Here is a 22,355-nt window from a genome sequence, read left to right as displayed (position 1 = left end):
CATAATATAGGATTATTTAAAGGATTTTAAAAAAACATTGAAAAACAATAATAAAGGTCATGCTGTATGGTGATGATGTTTCTCTTGAAACTGAAGGTGCCAGTGTACTATGGAAAGCTTCTAAGCAGAACAGGTACAGAATAATGTCTTGGCTTTAACTCTGCAACGCCCAGGGCAAAGGGTCACCCAGGCTCTTGTATAACCCCTTCAGTGACCAAAAACATAAAGTATCTTCTCCCAAATAGCAGTCCAATCCTTCTCAACCTTTTTATTATGAGCTCTTGCTTCCTCACACTGAACTGAAATATGCCTTGGGTGACAGAACAAATCTAATTCCTTTTCCACATGACAAGGCAAGGCAATTAACTTAAGGAAAGCTGGGAAGGGGGGCGGGAGAGTCCAGTTTGTTGGAGGCATGAGGTGAGCAGCTTTATTTTCTGAATATGTCCATCAGGTTGTTGATATCTAGGCTTGAGGTTTGGTAAAAAAAAAATCAAGGCTGTCATTTCTACAACAATATGATGTAAAGCTGTGGAAAGCAATGGTATTGCCATGTCAGGATGAGAGCCAATGAGGTGTTTAGGGACAGTTAGCAAGGTAGACAGAGCTTTTAAAGCAGAAGGCAAGAACTTTGTAGAGACACGGGTGATAAAGAGGTCAGACTGGTGTTGAAGAACCAGTCACTGAATATGATGGCCACAAGGTCACTGCTGATCCCTGACAAATGTTCCTCTGAAGCCTTCTTGGGCTGCTCAGGAGTCCTATCACCAGGCTGAAAAGCTAGTGCTCATGCCATAGGTCACTGACAAAAGTGATTGGAAGAAGTGGCAGCAGAGAGGACAGCTAACTCCCAAATTTCCCAGCCTGAATGTTAGGATAGGCTTCTGCAAATGATATTCCTTTGTTCATATTTCACGGGGACAACACTGCCTAAGACAGTGCATTTTGGACACTAAGAAGAGTGAAGAAGTCTGTTCTTGGGGTTTGGGACATGGCTCAGTCAGAAAAGCATTTGCTATGCAAACCTGAGGACCTGAGTTCAATCCTTAGCACCTGCATAAAAATGCCAGGCATGACAGTACATGCCTGCAATCCCAGTGCTGGGCAAGCAGAGGCAAGAGGATCTTGGGATCACCAGCAGTCAGCCTGGCCTACACACATGCACACACAGGCATGCAGGCATACAGTTGACTGCACACATACACAATTAAGAACCCCATTTTCCTCTGTTTAAACCTGCATTTGTCCAGTTTGACTAAAGGACTTGCTTTTCTACACAGTCACAGTAATCTTTTAAGGAACTAGTGTTTCCTGCCACAGAATTCAGTGAAAGAAGAGAGGAGGTAATAGTTTAAGGAATTGTTGGTATCAATGGAATTTTTTTTTCTTTTTAAGAATGTAAGAAACAAGTTGAAACTAGTTGTGCAGGCCTGTAATCCCAACTACTCAAAAAGCTGAAGCAAGAGGATCATAAATTCAAAGACTGTGTTGGGCTACAAAGTGATTTACAGGCCAGCCTGAGCAATTTAGTAAGACCATGCATATCTTAAAACAAATAACTTAAAGGAGCTGAGATGCAGCTGAGTGATAGAGTGCTTACCTAACATGTGTGAGGCCCTAAGTTCAAGCCCCAACATACTCCCCACTCACCCTCACCACCATCCATGAAAGAAACAAGTGTGTTCATATACGGAAGAAACAGAACAAAGAGTACAGTACAAAGGCTGCAGCAGGGACAGAGGAGAGCAGGCCAAGGGGTTAACCCAGGAAAGGTCTCCCACTCCCAGCTGGAACCATAAAACATTCTCTCTCCCCTGGCTGCATCTAGTGATCACAAGCAGTTTTCATTCTAGATCATATCTACTGACCTCAGAGGACACAGTTATCCAGGCAAGGTTAGGAGCAGATTATATAAAATTGATTCACTAGAAAGAGAGTCGTGGTCTTTCCCTTCCTTCCCAGAGTCCAGCTGAGTGGATACCTTGCCTGAACCACAGAAAGGTGCTCCACATCAAGAACCAGTGCCCAGTTCCCCTATCCAGGCAGGGACAGCACTAGCAGAGGCTAGGCGGAGAGGAGAGATCTAAAAATAAAGCTCTCTGAAGGAACTGTCTTGCCTAAAGAGAGCTTCCCACGCACACTGGAGTGCCACATCTGCGGGGGCTGGAAGCACAGAACGGAACAATCCTGACCAAGTCACATAAGTATTACCCACTTTTGGGGTGACAGCACATGATGGTTCCTCCCATCAGAGACCCACTGTCCATGTTGTAGATCCCAAGCAAGGGCTTTAGTGACCACCAACGGGCCTTTCTTCTCCAGGCGGAGACTGGAAAGATGGCTGGACCTTGCCAAGCCTCTCTACCCTTCTCTGCTGTCAGCAGGAGGCGAATGCAGCAAATGCTCTCCACCCACAAAGAGTAGAGTGCAGGGTTCACTTTAGAAAAGAGCTCTGAGGGTTCTAGTGGGCCTCAGATGCACAAAACGCTCCCTAGGCTGACTCCCTGCAGCAGGGTCAGTGACAACCAACTGTGGAAAAAGAAAAGCCAGCACGTGAGAACTGCAATTAGCATTGACATCAGCTAGCTACCATCATTTCACACCCCAAGGACACAGTAATTGTCATGTTACCAGGCAACTGGCCTCTCCTTCCAGCCTCCAGCAAGTAGCAGAGGCCACCATAAAATGTTCAACCAGTGAAATCAACCTGGAACTACTTCTGGCTCTGGGGAATAATCCCACCACCTTTCTATAAGGTGTCTGACCTTGAAGAGATACAATGTACTGCTGGCCAGACTGTTGGAGTTTTGCTCAAGAGCCTGGCAGAAAGAAGGAAACTACCTTTAATTTTAAGAAAAGTTCAGTGTCCCCTTCTTAGTCTACCAACTAAGGTTTTGTACTTTGATCCCCTCAAGGGTAAAAAGCTCAGTCTTTGACAATGTCATCACCAAGCTTTTATCAGTTAGTGCAATGTGATCATCTGTCCCTGCCTTTCACTTCTCAGGGAGCATACACTATCTTGTCCTATGATTCACATGCAGCAGGTGGAGAGAGGGCGATAGAGACATATCAAAATATCCAGATTACAGCAACCTGCCAGCTCTTTGGTCTCTTAAGAGACCCTGTAGAACACTGTGATAACTGATATGCTCCTTGTGTCTATCATGCATATATATATATGGAAGTGGAAGGGGATGGGGATGCTAAGTTTCCCCTCAAAGCACAGATTGCAAGCAACATGCTTTGACTATTCAAGTGTTATTGGAATGCTGACTAGCAACAATCATCTAATCGTCGTACAATTAGAGCAAACTGAACATTTCCCGTACTGACTCATTCATGAGCGAAGAGGAAGAAACCAGTTCACAAAAGGGAGGAGATACTGACCATAAAATACACAGCCTGCGCACACAGTGCAAAGTGTAGTTTTAGTGCAGGGAGTACACAATCCCCACCCTACCAGTTAGACAAGAAAGGCTGGGCCTGGTCCTCAGAGGGGCAACTTACCTGACATACAAGGACCTCTTCTCGCTGGTTCGGAGAGACCCAGACCCAGAACTCATGCTGCTGTTCATCATTTGTTCTCGCAAGTCATGTATCTTGGATTCAAAGCGACTGTACTCTGTCAGGGAGACAAGGGGAAAGACAGGAAAGAATGAACCAGGGAGCTCCCTGGGCCAGCACACCCGCGGCCAGAAAGCCCCGAGGACTTGGCTTCAAGGCAGCAGGGAGGTGGAATCTTTGCTTTGATAAGCAGAGTCCCTCCCCCAAGTTGAGAAAGACAGACTAACACTCCCCCCCACCCCGCTGCCGCCCCAGGGGGAGAAAAAGCCCCTAGAAAAAAAGAGTTGCATTTGGGCATGTAAAATGGAAACTGCTTTTATCTGCTTCAAAATCTCACTGATCCTTAAAAAATAACAACTGGAAAGAGGTTCCAGGGCAGCCTTTATAAATCTTTAGAGCAGGCACTAAGGCCAAAGGAGAGCAGATGGGCAAGGAGACTTTCCCAAAAAGCGGACTGCAGAGAACAGATGGCCCTGAGACGCAGGGCGGGGGGCTGGAAAGGACCAGAGGCCATTCAATCACTGTTAGGTAAGGAGGACAGATTTCCCAGGATGACTTTTTTAGTGGGGAGATAGTGGATCCCAGTACAAAGTCTAAAAAGAAACTAACTGTAATCATTTGTCAAGCATTAAATCTAAATGTCTCCTTACACAACATTTTTCAGGTCTATAATTGCTATGTAAAATGGGGTATACTGAGAGGCACAGGCTATAGAAATGGCAGAAAACAAGGCGTACTTCAGTGACAAGCTGACTTTAAAGGCAGTCAAAATTTATGCTGGAGGTTGAAGGTTGGACAGCTGCTTCAAAACACTTTCAGGGAAAAACTTCCACAAAAGCATTTTTATGCACCACAGAGGGGCTGGCAAGAAGCAACCCCACCTAGTCTGTGTGACTCTGTGGGAGAAAACACAACACCTGCTCCAACACCTGCCCTCCCCCTCACCCCCCCCCCCCCCCCCCCGCTCCCTGGGCAAAGCAACCTGACCTTCAGCTGGGTGAAAAGGGAAATGCTAAGAAGCCAAGGGGAGGAAGGAGTGGAGTTAAAAGTCACGTAAATAACCTCTTCTCAAAGTTGCTTTTTCTTCACTGTGCTTTCAATGAAGCCAACTGGTTCAATTCATGTGTTATTTCATTCATCACGCACTGAGTGTTATGGTGATTTGTCCTCATTACTTACTCCCGTCCCTACAATCCTGGAGGAAGCAGTGGGGTCACTGACTCACCTATTAAATGGGGGAAGGGGGTGCACAGCAGCTGGACATTGTCCCTGTTCTGAGAGTTACAAGGCAGCACATCAATCTAAATGAGACGTCCTAATCTAAATGTAGAGGGTGGAGACTGATTTGTCATAGAAGCCTTGGGCTGCTCAGAGAGACAACTGGCCTCACCCCAGGGCTTAGCCTCTAACCCTGATCAGGGATCATTTCTTGCTCCTTCCTTCTAGGCCCTCCCTTCTAGCTCGCTCACTCACTCAGGGAAGAACCATGCAGGCAAGAGATTTGACCAGGCAGCACTTCCTTGGGGATGATGAGTCAAAGAACTATAAGAACCTGGAACCAGTCTAGCACAGTGGCTCAGACCTGTAATGACAGCACCAGAAGGCTAGGGCAGAAAGGTCATTAAGTTCCGGGCTCGCCTGGAGTACAGAATAAGACCCTGCCTCACTAAAACAACGCAAGCCCCACCCCCGAACAGTAGCGCACAAAGGCATCCAATCTATCTGCAAGCATTTTGTTCTTGTCTATGAATTGCCTTCTCTGGAGGTGACCCTGCCCACTGAACTCTAACCGAGCAGCAGCAGGTCACAGCGGTTGCTTAGTAACTGTGTTTCTCAAAAAAAAATCCTGTAAAAACAACTACCAAACCACCATTTCCTCAAAACTCATAATCCAAGGTTGATAATTCTGGACCAGGGGACCCAATTAAAGTAATGGAGGGAAGGGGAGCAATGATGCTGCTTCAAGGAACCTGTTACTGGTTTTCAAGTTCCTTAGACTGAGTTTGTAATTTTTCTTATTCAGATGAACCCTCTGGAGTTCCTTAGCAGTTTCTGACTTCTATCTGGACACTTACCTAATGTCTAGAGGCACCGAGTAGCCTGTGCTAAATGACTGTTGAGTAAATGAGGGACAATTTAGAAAACTGTCCATCTGTGATCAAACTAATAAAGCAAATGATGTATTAACTGATGGGCGCCAGCTTCAGAGAGGATTTTCAAAGGTAATAAAGAAGTACTGTGGGGCTGGAGAGCTGGCTCAGTGATTAAGAGCCCCAGTTGCTCTTGCTGAGGACCGGGTTTGGTTCCCAGCACCCACAGTGGCTCACACCTGTCCTAACTGCAGCACCAGGAAAGTGGATGCTTTAGTTCCAGACACTAACTACTGGGAACCACTGAGGTTGCTCAACACACTTTGGGGGGCATTACTAACCCCCTGTTAGGTACCAGGTTAACAGGTCCACAGGGCTAGGGAGGGAACAGAGGCTTCCTGCATGCTAGGCAAGCCCTTTACAATTAAGCTACATCCTAGACTGCTTAACAGACTGTGTAGAACAAAGACAAAAAGTCATCCCAACAAAAAAGCATGTGGAATGGACTTAAGACCATGACTCTTAACATTGTTAAATATTTTCCCAGGACAAAAGCTTCACTTAAAAAACAGCTAAATTCTGAGACTTGGCAAGATTTTTTCCTTCCCTTCCACTTACCAGAAAAGCAGTCATTATTTGGAGGGTATCTCTTAGGCCCAAGTCACTGCGTAGGAAGCCACTTGACCAGCCTTCCTTCTGAGAGGCCCCACTTCAAATAGGCTACTTTAAAGAAGCACCACCTATTACTAAAATCTCAAGTCTATTAAACTGCACTTTATTCATTTTTCCCATTCAGATAAACCCAACCATTTGTGACCCACAAAGATATCCATAATGAGTCATACTTTGCTTCCTCCTTCCCTTTTACCAATGCTAATCACCCAGACAGAAAAGAAGCCAGAAGGGGCACAAGTAGAAGCCAGTACAGAAAGAGGGTTTCTCAGGGACCATAGCATGCCTTAAGATCAGAATTCTGGAAAGCCCTCCTACCCAGCCTCTGATACACTATATCAGAAGCCACTAAACAGAGAGCTGAGCCCTAGGATCCGCCTTTAAAAAGCATCAAATGACTGTGATTCCCCATCAAGTTGGAAACTGCTGGCCTGGTAGAGAAGTCAGTTTGGTTTTGAGTAATGGCAAGGCAATGATCCTGCAGAAAGTTTCCAAAGGAAGGCATGGCAAGAGGGCTGGAATGCTCCCCCAAATAAATCTGACAATACAATCTCAAATCCATAAAAAAGGGCAATGCAAAAGAGGCCATTGCCCAATGCGAGGATTTTTTGTTTTGTTTTGTCTTGTTTTGGTTCATCTTTGGTTTTTCGAGACATGGTTTCTCTATGTAGCTCTGGCTGTCCTGGAACTCACTCTGTAGACCAGGCTGGCCTCGAACTCACAGAGATCCACCTGCCTCTGCCTCCCGAGTGCTGGGATTAAAGGCGTGGGCCGGCTCTGGGAAAGTTTTAAAAAACTACAATAGTAGGATTTTTTGGCTTTTTGAGTCCCCACTCTGCTTTGTCTGGTGCATGTGTATTTCCTCACCCCCAATAAATGCCTTTTTTCAACTGCAAAAAAACCTACAAAAGAAACACATGATTTATTTAAAAAATTTTGCAGCACTGGGGGGGTGAAACCCAGGACTTCATGTATGCTAGGCATCCCTTGACTTAAAAAAATGTTTCCACTTTCTTCTTTTGAATTTCTGTATGGTTTACTCCTTCCACTATCCAGAAGCAAACCACTGTTAGTATTTTCCATGTGTCCTTCCAAGCTTACCTCCGTACATCTTTTATATCCATGTATTCACAGCTCACACAGATTCACGCACATACTTTTCCATTCTCTGATATGTCATCAATACACAAATATAAGACCTTATACATATTAATGGCCACATAGCATTGTATGTTATGGAGGCCATAATATATTTTATTCAGTCATATCCTGGTCAATGTACATTTAAACTGCTGCTCACTGAGACAGGGTCTTGCTATATACCCAGGATAGCCTAGTGTTTCGCTCACTGTATTCGCTTGCTCAATTCAACACAATCCTGCCTCAGCCTCTGGAGTGTTGAGAATACCAACACACACAGCCTTTAATTTTTAATATTGCAATCAATGCTGCATTATATGATTGTATGAACCTGTCTGAAGTATACATTTCTAAAAGTGAAGTGCAGAGTCAAATGAACAACCAATACACACCCAAATCACACAGCTCAGGATACAGTATAGTGGTAGAACATTTACCTATCATGCATGTGACCCCGAGTTTCATCTCAGCACTACAAAAAAGCAAGTATTTGATTGTCACCACTAAACCCTAACATTCTGAAGCCCTTCTGACTGTGAAAATAAAATGATATTTGGCAGTTTCCAGAAACTTTTTGGTTTCTGCAGAAGTAGAGGCAAAATTTACCTTTGAGGACAAACTGATCTTTTGTTTGGAAAATAGACTTTAATGAGGCTTTCAGTTATGCAAAGTAAAGGCAAGATTTTACTCTGGAACAGACACCCATTTCCTGACCTTTTGGCTAAGACGAAGTATGGAAAGGATCAGACAAAAGGAGATATACTGTACTCTGCACAATAATGGAAAGGGCTGCTCTGCTGCTGGGTGTAGTTGCTGGTACTCTAGCATTAGGCCCCAGGCCCAGGTCTCCCTCTCCCTTTTCCAAGCACTGTTAATTGCTTGTTTCAGCTACTGCCTATAAGATGTTCTACCTGCCTCTATAAGCATCTGAGACTAGACTTGATCACCCAGTGTCTACTTGAAACCCAAGCCTTTCTATCCTTACACTAAAATGTCCCAATACTATAACTGACTCTCACACTTTTCCTGTGCGTAGCCAAAATGGTTCCTCAAGTTCTGATCTTTCTTCTTGATCACATCATGTCCTCAGTCTACCTCTTGCTTTCATGGCCACCGCCTTTCTATTGATTTAACCTCTTCATTTTCTCTTGACTATTTTATTTTCTTCAGAGACTGGTCTCACTCTATTGCCCAGGCCTGCTAAAAATCCTGGCCTCAAATGACCCTCCACCCTCGACCTCCTGAATAGCTGGAACTACAAGTATGTGCTACCACACCAACGTCATAATGTTTTATCTCTGACCCAGCCCTGCCCTCTACCTTGACATAGGTCACACTTTTCTCAGGACCACTGATCTACTGTGCTAACTGGTCTTTACATCCTTATTTGGTCACCATAACACTTAAGTTTCTAGACTTCCCTATCCAAGTGTCTACAATCACAGCAACTAAAGAATTTTTACCTTAAATATCTGAACTAATCATTCAAGGACTGTTCCACCATCCTCCTGCCTATTATGTACCTGGTTCTCATTACACAAATGTTCTTGAACTCCTTGGTCTGAGACCCTTGAACATAATTCACTTCTATTATTCCCTCCTCCTGGAATCTTCTCCATTGCCTAAGGCCAAACATTCTTTGTGCCCTTCCACACCATTCTTCTTAGCATCGTACAAGTTTTATCCATTCATGTAGTTATTCAAGTATCTACTGCATGCCAGTCACTGTGTTAGCTGTTGGGAATACACTACTAATCAACAGTCTATAAATTACAATCATATCAACAAATAACTATTGAATTACAATTTCAATTACAACTGTTAAAATTGCAATAAATAAAAATGTAGAGGGAGATTCAGACAGGGTGCCCCCCCAATCTACTTTGGGAGGGGGTAATTTCAGCAAAGCTCTCCCTGAGGGAAGTGACATTTAAGACCATAGAGGAGAGAGAGAGAGAGAGAGAGAGAGAGAGAGAGAGAGAGAGAGAGAGAGAGAAACTTTCTGAATAGGGAAAACATGGCTGAATCCTACCTAGCTCAAGTTCAGAATGAATCAAAAACTACCCAAAAAGCTTATCAGTTCTTATGGAAGTATAGTCATTCAGATATGAAACTCACACAGATCTCATTTGCCATTGATAAGATGCCCAAAGGCTTTAAGGACTCACCAGTTGTGAAAAATTACAGAGCACTGGTGGAAATAAAGTTACAAGCTCCACAGAGAGGCACAGATTTGATGAGTGTAAATTGTTTCAGCCTTCTATAGTTGTCTTTGGGGTATGAACCTTTGGGATGTGTGTGAATTACAAGCACTTGTGGGAACACTACAGTCCTTTATGTCTTCCAAATAAATGAGTGGAGTTGAAGGTAAAATAAGTCCATCAAGATACCTGTTAGCTGTTGCCTTGCTTGCTGACCTTGACCATGATATCATCCCTATGCTAATTCCCTGCGAAATTCTACCCTCCTGAATGCTAAGGGAAGCTCCTTGCCTGTGTATCCAGCATATTGGGCGTTAACAGCTTAGATGCAAGATTGTAAAACATCAGAAGCGGGGGTGGGGATTTAGCTCAGTGGTAGAGGGCTGGCCTAGCAAGCACAAGGCTCTGGGTTCAGTCCTCAGCTCAAAAAAAAAAAATCAGAAGCGAACTTCTGCCCACCAGGGTTCTCCCACTGTGCTGTAAGCCTGTATTTAAGACCTCCCTCCTTCAATAAACGGCATTCAAGAAGAAGGAGAAGAAGAAGGAGGAGGAGGAGGAGGAGGAGGAGGAGGAGGAGGAGGAGGAGGAGGAGAAGGAGAAGGAGAAGGAGAAGGAGAAGGAGAAGGAGAAGGAGAAGGAGAAGGAGAAGGAGAAGGAGAAGGAGAAGGAGAAGGAGAAGGAGAAGGAGAAGGAGAAGGAGAAGGAGAAGGAGAAGGAGAAGGAGAAGGAGAAGGAGAAGGAGAAGGAGAAGAAGTCAAGAACATGATGGGGAAACTCACAGAGACAGCTGACCAGTGCTAGTTGGAGCTCACTGACTCTGGACTGACACCCCGGGAACCTGCATGGGTCCGATCTAGGCACGCTGAATGTGGGTGACAGTTGTGTGGCTTGATCTGTTTGTGGGGTCCCTGGCAGCAGGACCAGGACTTATCCCAGGGGCATGAACTGGCTTTTTTTTTTGGAGCCCACTCCCTGTGGTGGGATACCTTGCTCAGTCTTGATACAATGGGGAGGGGCTAGGCTCTCCTTCAATCAACTTGGTATGCCAGACTTTGTTGACTACCTTGGGAGGCCTTACTCTGAGGAGTGGATGGGGGTAGAGTAGGAGGGAGGTGAGGAGGCTGGAGAAGGGGAGGGAGGGGGAACTGGGGTTGGTATGTAAAATGAAAAAATTTTAATAAATAAATATATTTAATAAAAAAATTTTTTTAAAAAGATACCTGTTAGCAAGCCAGGCATGGTGGCACACATCTGTAATCTCAGCACTCAGAAAGGCAAGGCACAAGACTGCTGCAATGTCAAGGCTAGCTTGAGCTACACAGCGAGTTCCAGGTCAGCCTGGGCTATCATGATACTGTTCTCAACACAACAGCAACAAGAAACCTACTAGTACAGCATACAAGAATTGCCAAAAAGCACATGTCTCAGAATCACAATTAATTAAGAAACCTTGAGTTAATCTCTAATTATGGGCCCACTACTTTAAGAATCCAACACTTCCAAAGCTAAACAACTTTGAAAGTCTCTTCTAAGTATAACACTATGATTTTAAGAAAAAAATCAATGAGGTTCATAAGGAATCAAACCTAGGACCAGTCTAATTTATTTAACAAAATCAAAAAACTACAAATAACCTCAAATTCTTTGAATTAAATAAAGTAGAATATATAAATTGCAAAAAGAAAATTCTTGAGGCTATGTAAACAAACAACAAACAGCTTCCATCTGGACAAATATTGCTTAAGGAAAAATAATTCCAGCTCTACCCTTAGAACAATGGCTGAAATTATGACCAACCCTAAAGAGAAACCTGTTCTTGTCACAATGTACTTCCTCAGCCATACACACACTTAGCCAGGGCTCTGGATAGCATCATGAAGGATAAAACAGAAAACAAGATGCACTATGGAAGCATGCCATTAAAAAATTCCAGTTTATCCCTAGGGGGTTATTTTTTGTTTTGTTTTGTTGTGCATGCGCGTGCGCATATGTGTGTGTGTGTGTGTGTGTGTGTGTGTGTGTGTGTGTGTGTGTACGTGCGCGTCCTCCAAAGCATCTAGTGAGGATGTAGGAAGAGTTAGCTATTTGGGTGAAAGTGCTATGCTCACTAAAGGTTTTTTTACACTCGGTCACCTGGTCTGAAATGAGTACAAAAGTACCTTGCTTTCACATCTATCAAGCTAAGAACAAGTAAGTGTTCACATTGGGTAAAAGCTTCAAATAGGGCCTTCTCCCTACTTCAAAGGAAATTTCACATAGCATGTTCCAATGAAAGATTAACAAAATGCTTGGCTCCCTTACTCCACAAGCCAAAGTATATGAAAAAGTCACTCGAGGCAAAATACCTCTTGCAGAAAACCTGAGAATGAAGGCAGAATTCTACCTTTATCCTGCTCTCAGTACCAAATAGACATTCTTAGAACAATCTTTTACTTAATGGTGATGCTACCTCATAATGACCAAAATACATACAGCTTATGATGAAGCTGGCCAATCTAGGTTAATGTAGCCAATTTCTATATTTTACGAGGTCAACAATCTAGATTCAAACGCCCTTCACAGTTACACTCCCACAGAATCACAAACTCTCTGACAATCTTTACTACAGTATCATTTGAATCTCTTTTAGGTCAAGTTTCTGTAGAAGTAGCTCAGAAAAAGGGACCTAGAAAAAGATTCCTCTAGTTTATAGCTGGTAAAATATCTGTGGTTGCTTTTAAGTATAATCTCTAAGTAAAGTATAGATAGTCTAGGGTAAAACATGACAGAAGAGAATAGGAAACCCCCAAATCCAAATTATGGGTGTATAAAATAAATTTGCTTATAATAAAGATGGGACTTCAAAACAGTGGGGAAATGGAGTGCTTGATAAATGGGAATGAAGTAATTCATTACAATTTGGAACAGAAATAGTACCTGCCTCCCTTACAGTCTAAGTAAACTCTAGGGAAGGGAAGGTTTTAAATATGAAACAAAACCATCAAATAACCAGAAGAAAATACAGCCAGGTATTTATTTTCTCTCAAGATGAGGAAGGACCTCCAAGACCTCCCAATAGAATCCAAATAAATGAAAGGGAAACACTGGATGGGAGCTGATTTTATTTGTAATCCCAACACATGGGGAGCTGAGGCAGGAAGATAGTTGAATTCAAAGCCTGCCTAGTCTACACAGCAACACCCTGTCTCAAATAAAAAGGGCCAGGAGTGTAGCTCAGTAATAAAGTGTTTGCCTAGCTTATGTGAGACCTTAGGATTTGATTCTCAGTACTGAGATAATAAATAACAAAAAAGCAAACTACAAAAGCCTTTGCTTCGAATGGAGGTATACTGCACAGGGAGCTTGCTCCCAGAAGCCACAGGTTATTTCTTCTTCTTCCTTTTTTTTCTAAGTTTTTGAGACAGGGTCTCACTATTTAGTCGCACCTGGCATGGAACTCACTATGTAGACAAGGGTGGCCTCGAACTCAGAGATTTGCACACTTCTGCCTCTCAAATGTTTATAGAAGCTGTCCTGATTTTTGTTGTTGTTGCTATTGTTTGTTTGTCTGTCAACTTGACACAAGCTAGTCATTTGAGAGGAAGGAACCACAGTGGAGAAAATACCTCCCCAAAACTGGCCTATAGGCAAGCCTATGGGGCATTTTCTTAATGATTGATGTAGGAGGACCCAGCCAATTGTGGATTGTGTTAGTCCTGGGCAGATGGTCCTAGAGTGTAAATGAAGGCAAACTGATGGCTGGAGCAATGGCTCAGAGGCTAAGAGCACTGATTGCTCTTGCAAAGGACCCAGGTTCAATTCCCAGCACATATGCATGACATCCAACAACCATCTGTAACCCCAGTACCAGGGGCCTGATGTCCTCTTCTGCCCTCTGGGGACACTGTACACACATGTATGTGCAGACATACATGCAGGCAAAATACTCATACACATAAAAATAATATTATAAGTTAAAAATAAAATATGAAAGAAAGCAGGCTGAGCAAACCAGTAAGCAGGTTCATCCATGAACTCCGATTCAGTTCCTACCACAGTTATAAGGTGAAATAAACCCTTTCTTCCTCAAGTTGTGTTTGGGCATGGTCTTTATCACAGAAATAAGAACCTAACAGACAGAAGCCATAGATTATTAAACAAAAACTCCAGTGGCAGATGTGGGATGACGCCCTATGAGTTGTTGGTCAGAGCGGCCCCAGGAGCCCCCAAAGCAATACAGGTTATTGGCCTTGTTGTTGGCTGTCCAATAGAACTAGATGGTTAAGATCCTACTGCTGAAGACACCACACACTTTAGTCACAAGACATGGAGAAATCAAGCTGGAGCTGAGTTGGTAGCTTCCTCCTAGCTGGCTAGCTTTCACAGTGCTAGAAGGTGCTACCCAGGCTGCTGGAAGAGAAGTCATCAACAGTCCCAATCCAGCTGTGAACCCTGTAAGCTTCAATAATGACCAGCTTGTTCAGATGTACCCACTGGTGCAATAATGGCATGAATACTATGGGGTAAGAAACACTTTATGAGTGGATTTGAGGCCCACTCCACAGGGGTATTTCAAGCTTAGTCTTGTAAACCTGGTCAAGAGCTGGTGGTTAGAGAGATCACAGGCCCTATCATTTTTTTCTGGATAGACATGTGGTCAAATGGCCATCTAAGCACTCATGTTTATATCCATAGATCAGTGCTGTTGTCAGCTTTTATCAGAAAAGCTGCTTGCTACATTGGATGGTGGTTAATGAAGAGACTCATAATTGGTAAAGTACTGAGAATAAGGGATGGTAAAGTGTTCAGCCCTACACGGCACATCACCATCGCCCACTTCCAAGGCTTGGGTATATCAAGATGGGGTGAAAAGAATGGAAGAGCTGGAGGATGGGGAAGTATGCCGAAAGAGAAGGAGGAGGAGGAGGAAACAGTCATTTCATTCACAAACTCATTGCAACTCTACTTATCTACATAAGACCTGCACAAGATTGAGGAGAACCATCAACATTTCATCATGGAAGGGGGAAGGGGTCATGAAACTCCAGTTCCACAAGGGGCTATTGCCAATTAATGGTGGCTCGGGAAGGGGTGTCACCTTCCTTAATGGTATAGTGATTGATGAGAAGTTGCCCATGCTCCAGTAAATAACTTCCCACCCATGTTCATGCAAGGAACCCTAATTAAACTCAGTGGGGGCACACAAGCAAAAAGACATGAAAGTAGGTGGGGGACGTGTTGGGAAGAAGGGGTTCAGCAGGAGAGGGAAGGAAATAAAAGAAGGTGAGGGGAGGTAGAAAAGACTGAAATTCATTATATGCATGTATAAAACTGCCAAAAGAATGAAAATAAATAAAATTATTCCACATTAGTGAGAATCTTGAGGGGGGAGAACCTCATACTGCCTGCGGAGGTAAAAGCTAATTTGAAAAAAAAATGCATCAAAAGCATTAAACATGTTCATATCCTTTAAATGAATAATTTACTTAAATGAACATATTCTCAGGAAATAATTATAGATTCACAGAAACCTTGTACAAGGATATTCATCAAAGTATTTTAGAAGAACAAATATTGGGAAAAAACTAAGTATCCACAACCACTAACAGAAGAATGGTTACCTGAATTATGGCATACACATGATAGATTATTTCTTAACTATGTCAATCTAACAATTTCATTTTTAAAAGCTACAGACACATTAAATGATATATAAATTATAAATATATAGTTTTAAAAGAAATATACAAAGATGCACATAAGCCAGTGTTTAGCACTGTAGGCAGTTTGACAGGTGATTTGAATTCTTTGACTTTGTATTTTCTATATTTCCAATTGTCCATAAATGTATATCTAATATTTTTATATCCAGGAATAAAATTTAAGGGATCTGGGCAAGAAGACACACTGAACAGACCAACAGTGTACCAAGGACAAAACCAGGGTATACTTGTACTAAAAATTTCCATCTACACTACTCCTAGCTCAGCAAACAGATGCAAACAAATCCACATGAACACATAACTGTTCTAAGCCAGCCATTTTCAACCAAAACAAGGAACTGAGTTAGTGCCTTACTGAAATCTACATACAGCACAGCCATACTTTGCTGAACCATAAAGCAGTAACTGAGAGTCTGACCAAACTGCCTTGTCTGACTGGTGCTTACCATTTTTTTTTCCCTAGGGTAGTTACAAAACACTAAAAAATCCGGTCTGGAATTTAACCCCACATTTACAAAATTCTTTCTCTCTTTTGAAATCCAAATCCTGAAAGTATATATTTATAGAAAACATGTTATCTTCATTTTTTTCATCTAACAAAATATTTCATCACTTAATTTCGTCAAGCAGAAAATTCAAAAACTCTCTGGGGCCTTTGCTTTTAAAGGAACTGTGAACTGAGGGAAAAGCAAACAGAAGCCCTTTTCAAGATGATAAAAGCCTATCACAAGAAAGAGGAAGGACAGGAGCCTTTATTAAAGCAAGGCAGTTATTAGTTCAAGACCGTTTGATTTAATAAGTGGGTAGGTACAAATGAGAATTCATAAATTGAATTCAAAACTCACTTCCACTTACCTAAACACAGAATTTAGCTAGAAAACATGTCACCAAACATTTAGCATAATCTCCTCTTTTTATAATATTAGAAGCCTGAGTCTAAGAGTCAAGAGCTTTTGTCTATTTACAGAAAAACTCAGAATTAGCTGTCAGGAACTTGCCTTCTCTGATGTAGATCTATTATCTCTATATCATACATGTATGAGTCTAGTTGTCTATATATTGTGCTAATAGGTATGCGTGGGGGTGGTGTTCATGTATGTGTAGACATGTATTCTTAAACAAGATTAGCAAAGACAGTAGTTTTAATTTCAGTGACAGTGGTAGTCCCAAATTATTCTACTTCTAGTCCTCTATTTAAAGCAACAGGACATTATCCCTAGTGTGGAATACAATTCTAAAGTTTTTTTTAACAACAGTGTCAATATCAGGGTCAAGATTTCAACACATAACACAATGAATTGAAAAAAGAAACCCACAAACTCTATAATTACATTAAGAAATAATCCATTTTCATTACTATATTTTATGGTAATCATTCCACCCAGCAGGAAGATCTGATATTTTACAAACAGCAAAGCTCCTAGGATTCTGACTCACACCACCTAGCAAGGACAAGAAAGCACCTGCCTAACTAGGTTCAAAATGCTGTGCCAAATCTCACTACCATGTCCTTGGGCTACAGAAACACAGAATATGGAAGAGCCCAACACAAACACATGCAGTGCCAGGGGACAAAACCGTAAGGCAAGCTTCATGTTCTCTACTAAGTTTACAAAACTGGGTGGGCCTGAAAAGGTGTAATCACTTTGAGAAAAAGTCTGGCAGTTCCTCAAAATGTTCACTTACCTTATGACCTATAGCAACTTTATTCCCAGGTGTAAATCAAGAAAACTGAAAACATCTGTTCACACAAAGACTTCTTCAGGAATGTTTGTAACAGCAGTGTTCACAAGAGTGAAAAAGTGAAAAGAACACAGATGCCATCAAGCCAAGAATGGATAAACAAAATGCACTCGAACCATAGACTGGACCATTATTCCACCCTGAACCAGTGAAGAACTGACACATGCCACAACATGGCTGAACCCTGAAAAGGTTCCACTAAGAGAAGCTGGACACAAAAGACCACATATTGCAAGGCTTCCATGAAGTACCCACAAAAGATTAAGAGGTGCCTAAGGCTGTCTGGAGGAAAGAGCTAAGGGGAAAGAAGGAGTGACTGACCACTAATGGGTCAAGGCTTCTGGGAGTGACTGTGATAAAAATGCTGAAAATTGTAAAAACAGATGAAATGCATATTTTCAGTGGATATGCTCATATTATGGCATGTGAATTATATCCCAATAATCTGGTTCCAAAAAAACGTGGACCCTATCTTTTTGTATCAGGTCAGCATTTCTACCCAAAGGCCCTTTACTCAAGCCTTAAACCCCTCCAGCACACTCAGTTCCTTCTAATCGCTGAACCAATAAATAGCAGGCCTGGCCCTTCCACTTATTTTCAAGTTAATTTATAAGCAGGATGAGAATAAAGTCAGAGCAAAACGGAACAGCAAACAATAAGCCTATGAAATACATTACTATCAGGGAATGTAAATCAAAACCACAATGAGATACCACTTCACACCCAGCAGGATGGTGACAACCAAATGGACTGATGCTAACAAGTGCTGAGGATGCAGAAATGGTACAGGCCTGGACAAATGGAAAGTAGCCTGGACAGTCCTCTAAAAGGTGAACATGGAGTGGTAACGTGATTCCATCCAGAGACTATATCCAAGAAATATGTATGCCTTTGTCCACTGAAATATTTGAGTATTGATTTATAACCATCCCAAAATGGAAACAACACAACACACACACAGAGGCAATAGAATATTATTTATCCAATAAAAGGAAATGAAATACTGATACATGCTACAACATAAATTAACCTTGATCTTGTGCTAAGTGAAAGGAGCCAGTCTCAAAAGGCCACGTGCCATATAATTTCACTTACATGAAAAAAATTCAGAAAATAACAGTAACTCCACAAGCATCAGAAAGATTTGTGGTTGCCTGGGGCTGAGGGAGATAAGAAGTTTGGGGGTGATGGTTAAGCTGTTAAACTCCATTTATGTGTAGCCTTGAATTAATTGTTAAGGTCATAAAAAAAAGGAATGACAGGGCTGGGGTATCGCTCAGTGGTACAGCCCCTGCTTAAGATACATAAGGCCCTGGATATCATCCCCAGCACTCAAAAGAAATGACAACTATAATTGCCTTTTCAGTTTAAGACATGAGAAATGCCTACTTATGCCATTAATATTCTTAAGCCTGTACACATTTTGTTAAATTGAGCAAAGCAACTTTCACCTTTTTGCACCTCCGAGAAACACGCCCCCTCCCCCAACAAAATCACTCTCTGTGGGAAACTCACTTTGCTTCAGTAGGAGAGTCTCCCACATGCTTCCAGAAATCACTTGCCCACTACTTCTTTGCGGGCAGGATTGTATGATCACCTGGACTGAAAAGCTGAGATAAACAGGGTGTCCTAGCACACACCTTTAATCCCACCAGCATTTGGGGGAGGGAGAGGCAAATGCAGGCAGATCTCCATGAAATTTGACACCAGCCTGATTGATGTACATAGCAAGTTCCAAGCTAGCCAAAGCTACATAATGAAAACTTATCTAAAAAAAAAAACAAAGGCAGAGGCAGGAGGATCTCTGAGTTCGAGGCCAGCCTGGCCTACAGAGGGAATTCCAGGACCAGGACAGCCAGGGCTACACAGAGAAACCCTGTCTTGAAAAATAAAAACAAACAAAAAAGGTATCATAGTGATACTCACTAAAACAATTTAACAGCCTATATACCAAGCCCACAGATTAGACAACACCCAACCCCTACTTGTGCAGGAGAGATACATTAGGAAGCAAGTATCTTGAACCTAATCACCCTCCCAAAGCTTGTCCCTCTGTGTATTAAAAGGAGAGAGAGAGAGAGAGAGAGAGAGAGAGAGAGAGAGAGAGAGAGAGAGAATATTTCCCATACCTCCCCTGATCACAACCCTGTCTTTTGCTTCCATTAATTTGCTTCTTATGGCCAATTTATGTAAATAAAATCATGCAATATGTGGCCTTTAGTGCCTGGTTTATTTTTTGTTTTTGTTGTTTTGGTTTGGTTTTTGAGACACAGTCTCACTATGTAGCCCTGGCTCGTGTGGAACTCACTATGTAGACCAGGCTAGCCTGGGACTCATAGATACCTGCCTGCCTCTGCCTCCCAAATGCTGGTGAGATTAAAGGTGTGCCTGGCTTCTTTTATTTAATGTTTTCAAGGTTCAGCCATGTTGTGACAATCAGTTCTTTATTCTGTTTTATGGTGGAATTTAAAAAAAAAAACCCGGTGTATGTTGAGAGTGCATTTTGTTTATCCATTCTTGGCTTGATGGACATTTGGATCCTTTCCACCTTTTCACTACTGAAGATCCATCTTTGTCCTTGCCTCAACCTTGCCTTAGGAATGCAGTAGGAGTTTCAAAACTTTCTTTGTCTTGATGTAGTTTTATCTCTGCTCTCATGAGAGATCATACTGATAGGGTAGGAATGTTTACATCCTTCATTCCCAAATTGGGTAAATGTTGTAAGAAAAATAACCCTTTGAAACGTCTGAGTTGTTATCAGCCCTGACCCCCTGCTCTTTGAGGCCTTATGTGGAAAAAGTCATTCTCTCATTTAGCATATTAATACCCTGTGTGGATTCACATCCCAGTAGGAAAAAAACTATTCACAAAGGATCAGTTCCCAGTTGGGCTACTTTAAGTGATCGATTTCTGGCACACTTCTTGATTTGGACATCAGGTTTCTACTCTAAAAACAAAAGATCTTTCCAGAAAAACACTAGCTCAGTTTAAGCAAAGGCTGAAACAGAGTAACTAGTGGGAAAATGTTGGAGATCTCAAAATGTTATAATGCCAAGCCCACCTTCACCTTGGTACTGCAATTCCATAAGTCAATACTGTCCATTTTAAAGTAGTTTGAAAGAAAGCCTCTGCCAAGTGCCAGTTGTTTAAATTTTCCATTTTGATATGTTCCGCTAACAGGTAGGATTTTGGTATCCACTACAGTTTGGAGCAATCAGAAGTGAAACTATTAAATAACATCTTTCACAATGGTATCTTGTCATTTAACAGTTCTATTACTATTCAAAATTTCCAAAACTTCATCATGAAGACATTTTGTAAAACACCCATGCTAGGCACAATATAAAGCTCAAATAGAAAGATCCAGTTCTTATACCACATTAATCTACACTGAGCAACACATATACACAAAAAAGTCTCAAGGCACGAGCATTTCTAAGTTGCATCCAGCCCCTTTCTTGTTCAAGGGAGATAGATACATTAGGAAGCAACTGCTAATCACATTCCCAAAGCTTGTCCCTCTTTATGTATTAAAAAGAGAGGGGGATCATAAAAATGTAAATTTATCTGTGGCAACACAGGCACAACTCTGTGTCTCTGAACTATAGACCTACACGTGGGAAGTGAATGCTATTATGACTTATATCTCATTTAAAACATTTCAAAAGGCAGGAAAAAGTTCTTATCCTGACTGTTCTAATTAGTCAAAGATATTTTAAGCTCTTGTGCTAAATATGATGTAGTCAAAGGCTGCACTGGAATGGTGCCTCTGCACAGTCCCTTCCATTTGCACCTTCCTTCCCTCATGCCTTCCCAGCCCCGTTATTTCTCCAATCTGTTATTCTTCCACTCAGAACTAGTCGTAGGTCTCAGTTGTTACAACCACTGTATGTGCCCCCTGGTGGACCTCAAAATTAAATGGTTTGCTGACCCTCAGCAACTTTCCCTGTGTGACCTCTCTAGCTCTCCTGGGGTTGTTCCAGTCTGCACAGTAGGGGTGCAGACTGTGATCTGACCCTTTCCAGTGTTCACATTCTATTCGAAAAATCCAAACCAACAGCTGCTTAGCCAATAGCGTGCAAAGTCTCTGCCACTTTTGCCAACAGACACATATATTTGGATTATTCACTTTGCAAACAGCCACCATGATGCAATCCTCCAAAGAATCACATTTAATATATTTTTTTAAATTATCAACATGGAATCTTTACTATTAAATACAAGGATTTGATCTAAGAAAGGTATGGACTCAGTGCAGGCTCTCTATGCAGTCCAGTACCTAAAGATACACTTTCCAATGAAGACAACGCCTTACATATTAGGGCTCTGCTGGACTGAGCAAATCAAAGAAACAAAATACGACTGGGAGGCATTGCTGAGCAGTGCTTCAACTAATTCCTGAATGGAAGGAAAGCCTTGTGCAGCAAGTGGGGGGAAAACCTGACACAACACAGCACCTCAGTCCACACCACAAACTCTCCGAATTACACTGAGCGAGCAGCAGACACTGCAGGAATCACTTTAACCACTTACAGCTTTTTATGCAGACCAGTTGCATTCTCCAAACAAAAGTCATAGAAATATTTAGTCACCAGTTTCCAGCATAGCACCACCAGACAAATTCAGAGTATTGTTTCCATGTGCCCAGCATCAGAGAGAAACCGAAACATCATCACCATTTTCTACAAACACACACACACACACACACACACACACACAGGGGGGGGGGGGGGAAGAGGGAGAGGGAGGGAGGGAGGGAGAGAGAGAGAGAGAGAGAGAGGAGGGGGCCAGACAGGCAATGGGAAGCCATTTCCTTTGCAGAACCTACTCTTAAACTGGGAGCAAAAAATGATAAATATTAGTTGCTAAGCAAAATCCAATGGCGAATTCTCTCCTGAGAAGCAAATATCACAAGCCTGATTCACAAAAAAACAATATCCCTAAGGTGCGTTCCCTGTCAGGAAGCTGAACGCCAAACATGGAGAGGAATGAGTCCAAGTGTCCATTTGCATCTCTCTTTCCAATTATCTCAGACCAACAAGATCGCCTATTAGTTACCTCCTTGCACTCCTGTCTCCTAGCAAGCCTGGCAGAAAGGGTGACAGGGCCTCTCTCTTTAGGGCTCAGAAGGCACTGAACTCGCGTGGGGGAGGGGCGGGAAGGACAAAGGTGGTCGCTTTTGAGTTTCCCTAGCTTTGTCACAGGGATCCCGGCTTCTCCAGTTCTTCTCGCAAAACTGGAGC

The 22,355-nt window shown here is 42.3% G+C and overlaps 1 protein-coding gene across 7 annotated transcripts in view; it reads right to left on the bottom strand.

The window, feature by feature from the left end:
• The window catches only part of Dlg3 (discs large MAGUK scaffold protein 3), a 52,722-nt gene that overhangs the window by 20,079 nt on the left and 10,288 nt on the right, over positions 1-22,355 (bottom strand). For all 7 annotated transcript variants that reach the window (XM_036174154.1, XM_036174156.1, XM_036174158.1 and 4 more), the window contains one exon: positions 3,508-3,622. In XM_036174154.1, coding sequence (XP_036030047.1) covers positions 3,508-3,622 — 115 coding nt within the window. The remainder of the gene's footprint in view (positions 1-3,507; positions 3,623-22,355) is intronic.

This window comes from Onychomys torridus, chromosome X, assembly GCF_903995425.1.
Source record: "Onychomys torridus chromosome X, mOncTor1.1, whole genome shotgun sequence".
Classification (NCBI taxonomy): Eukaryota; Metazoa; Chordata; class Mammalia; order Rodentia; family Cricetidae; genus Onychomys; species Onychomys torridus.
Note: the sequence above shows the minus strand (reverse complement) of the source record. Positions and strands in the feature narration are given on the sequence as shown.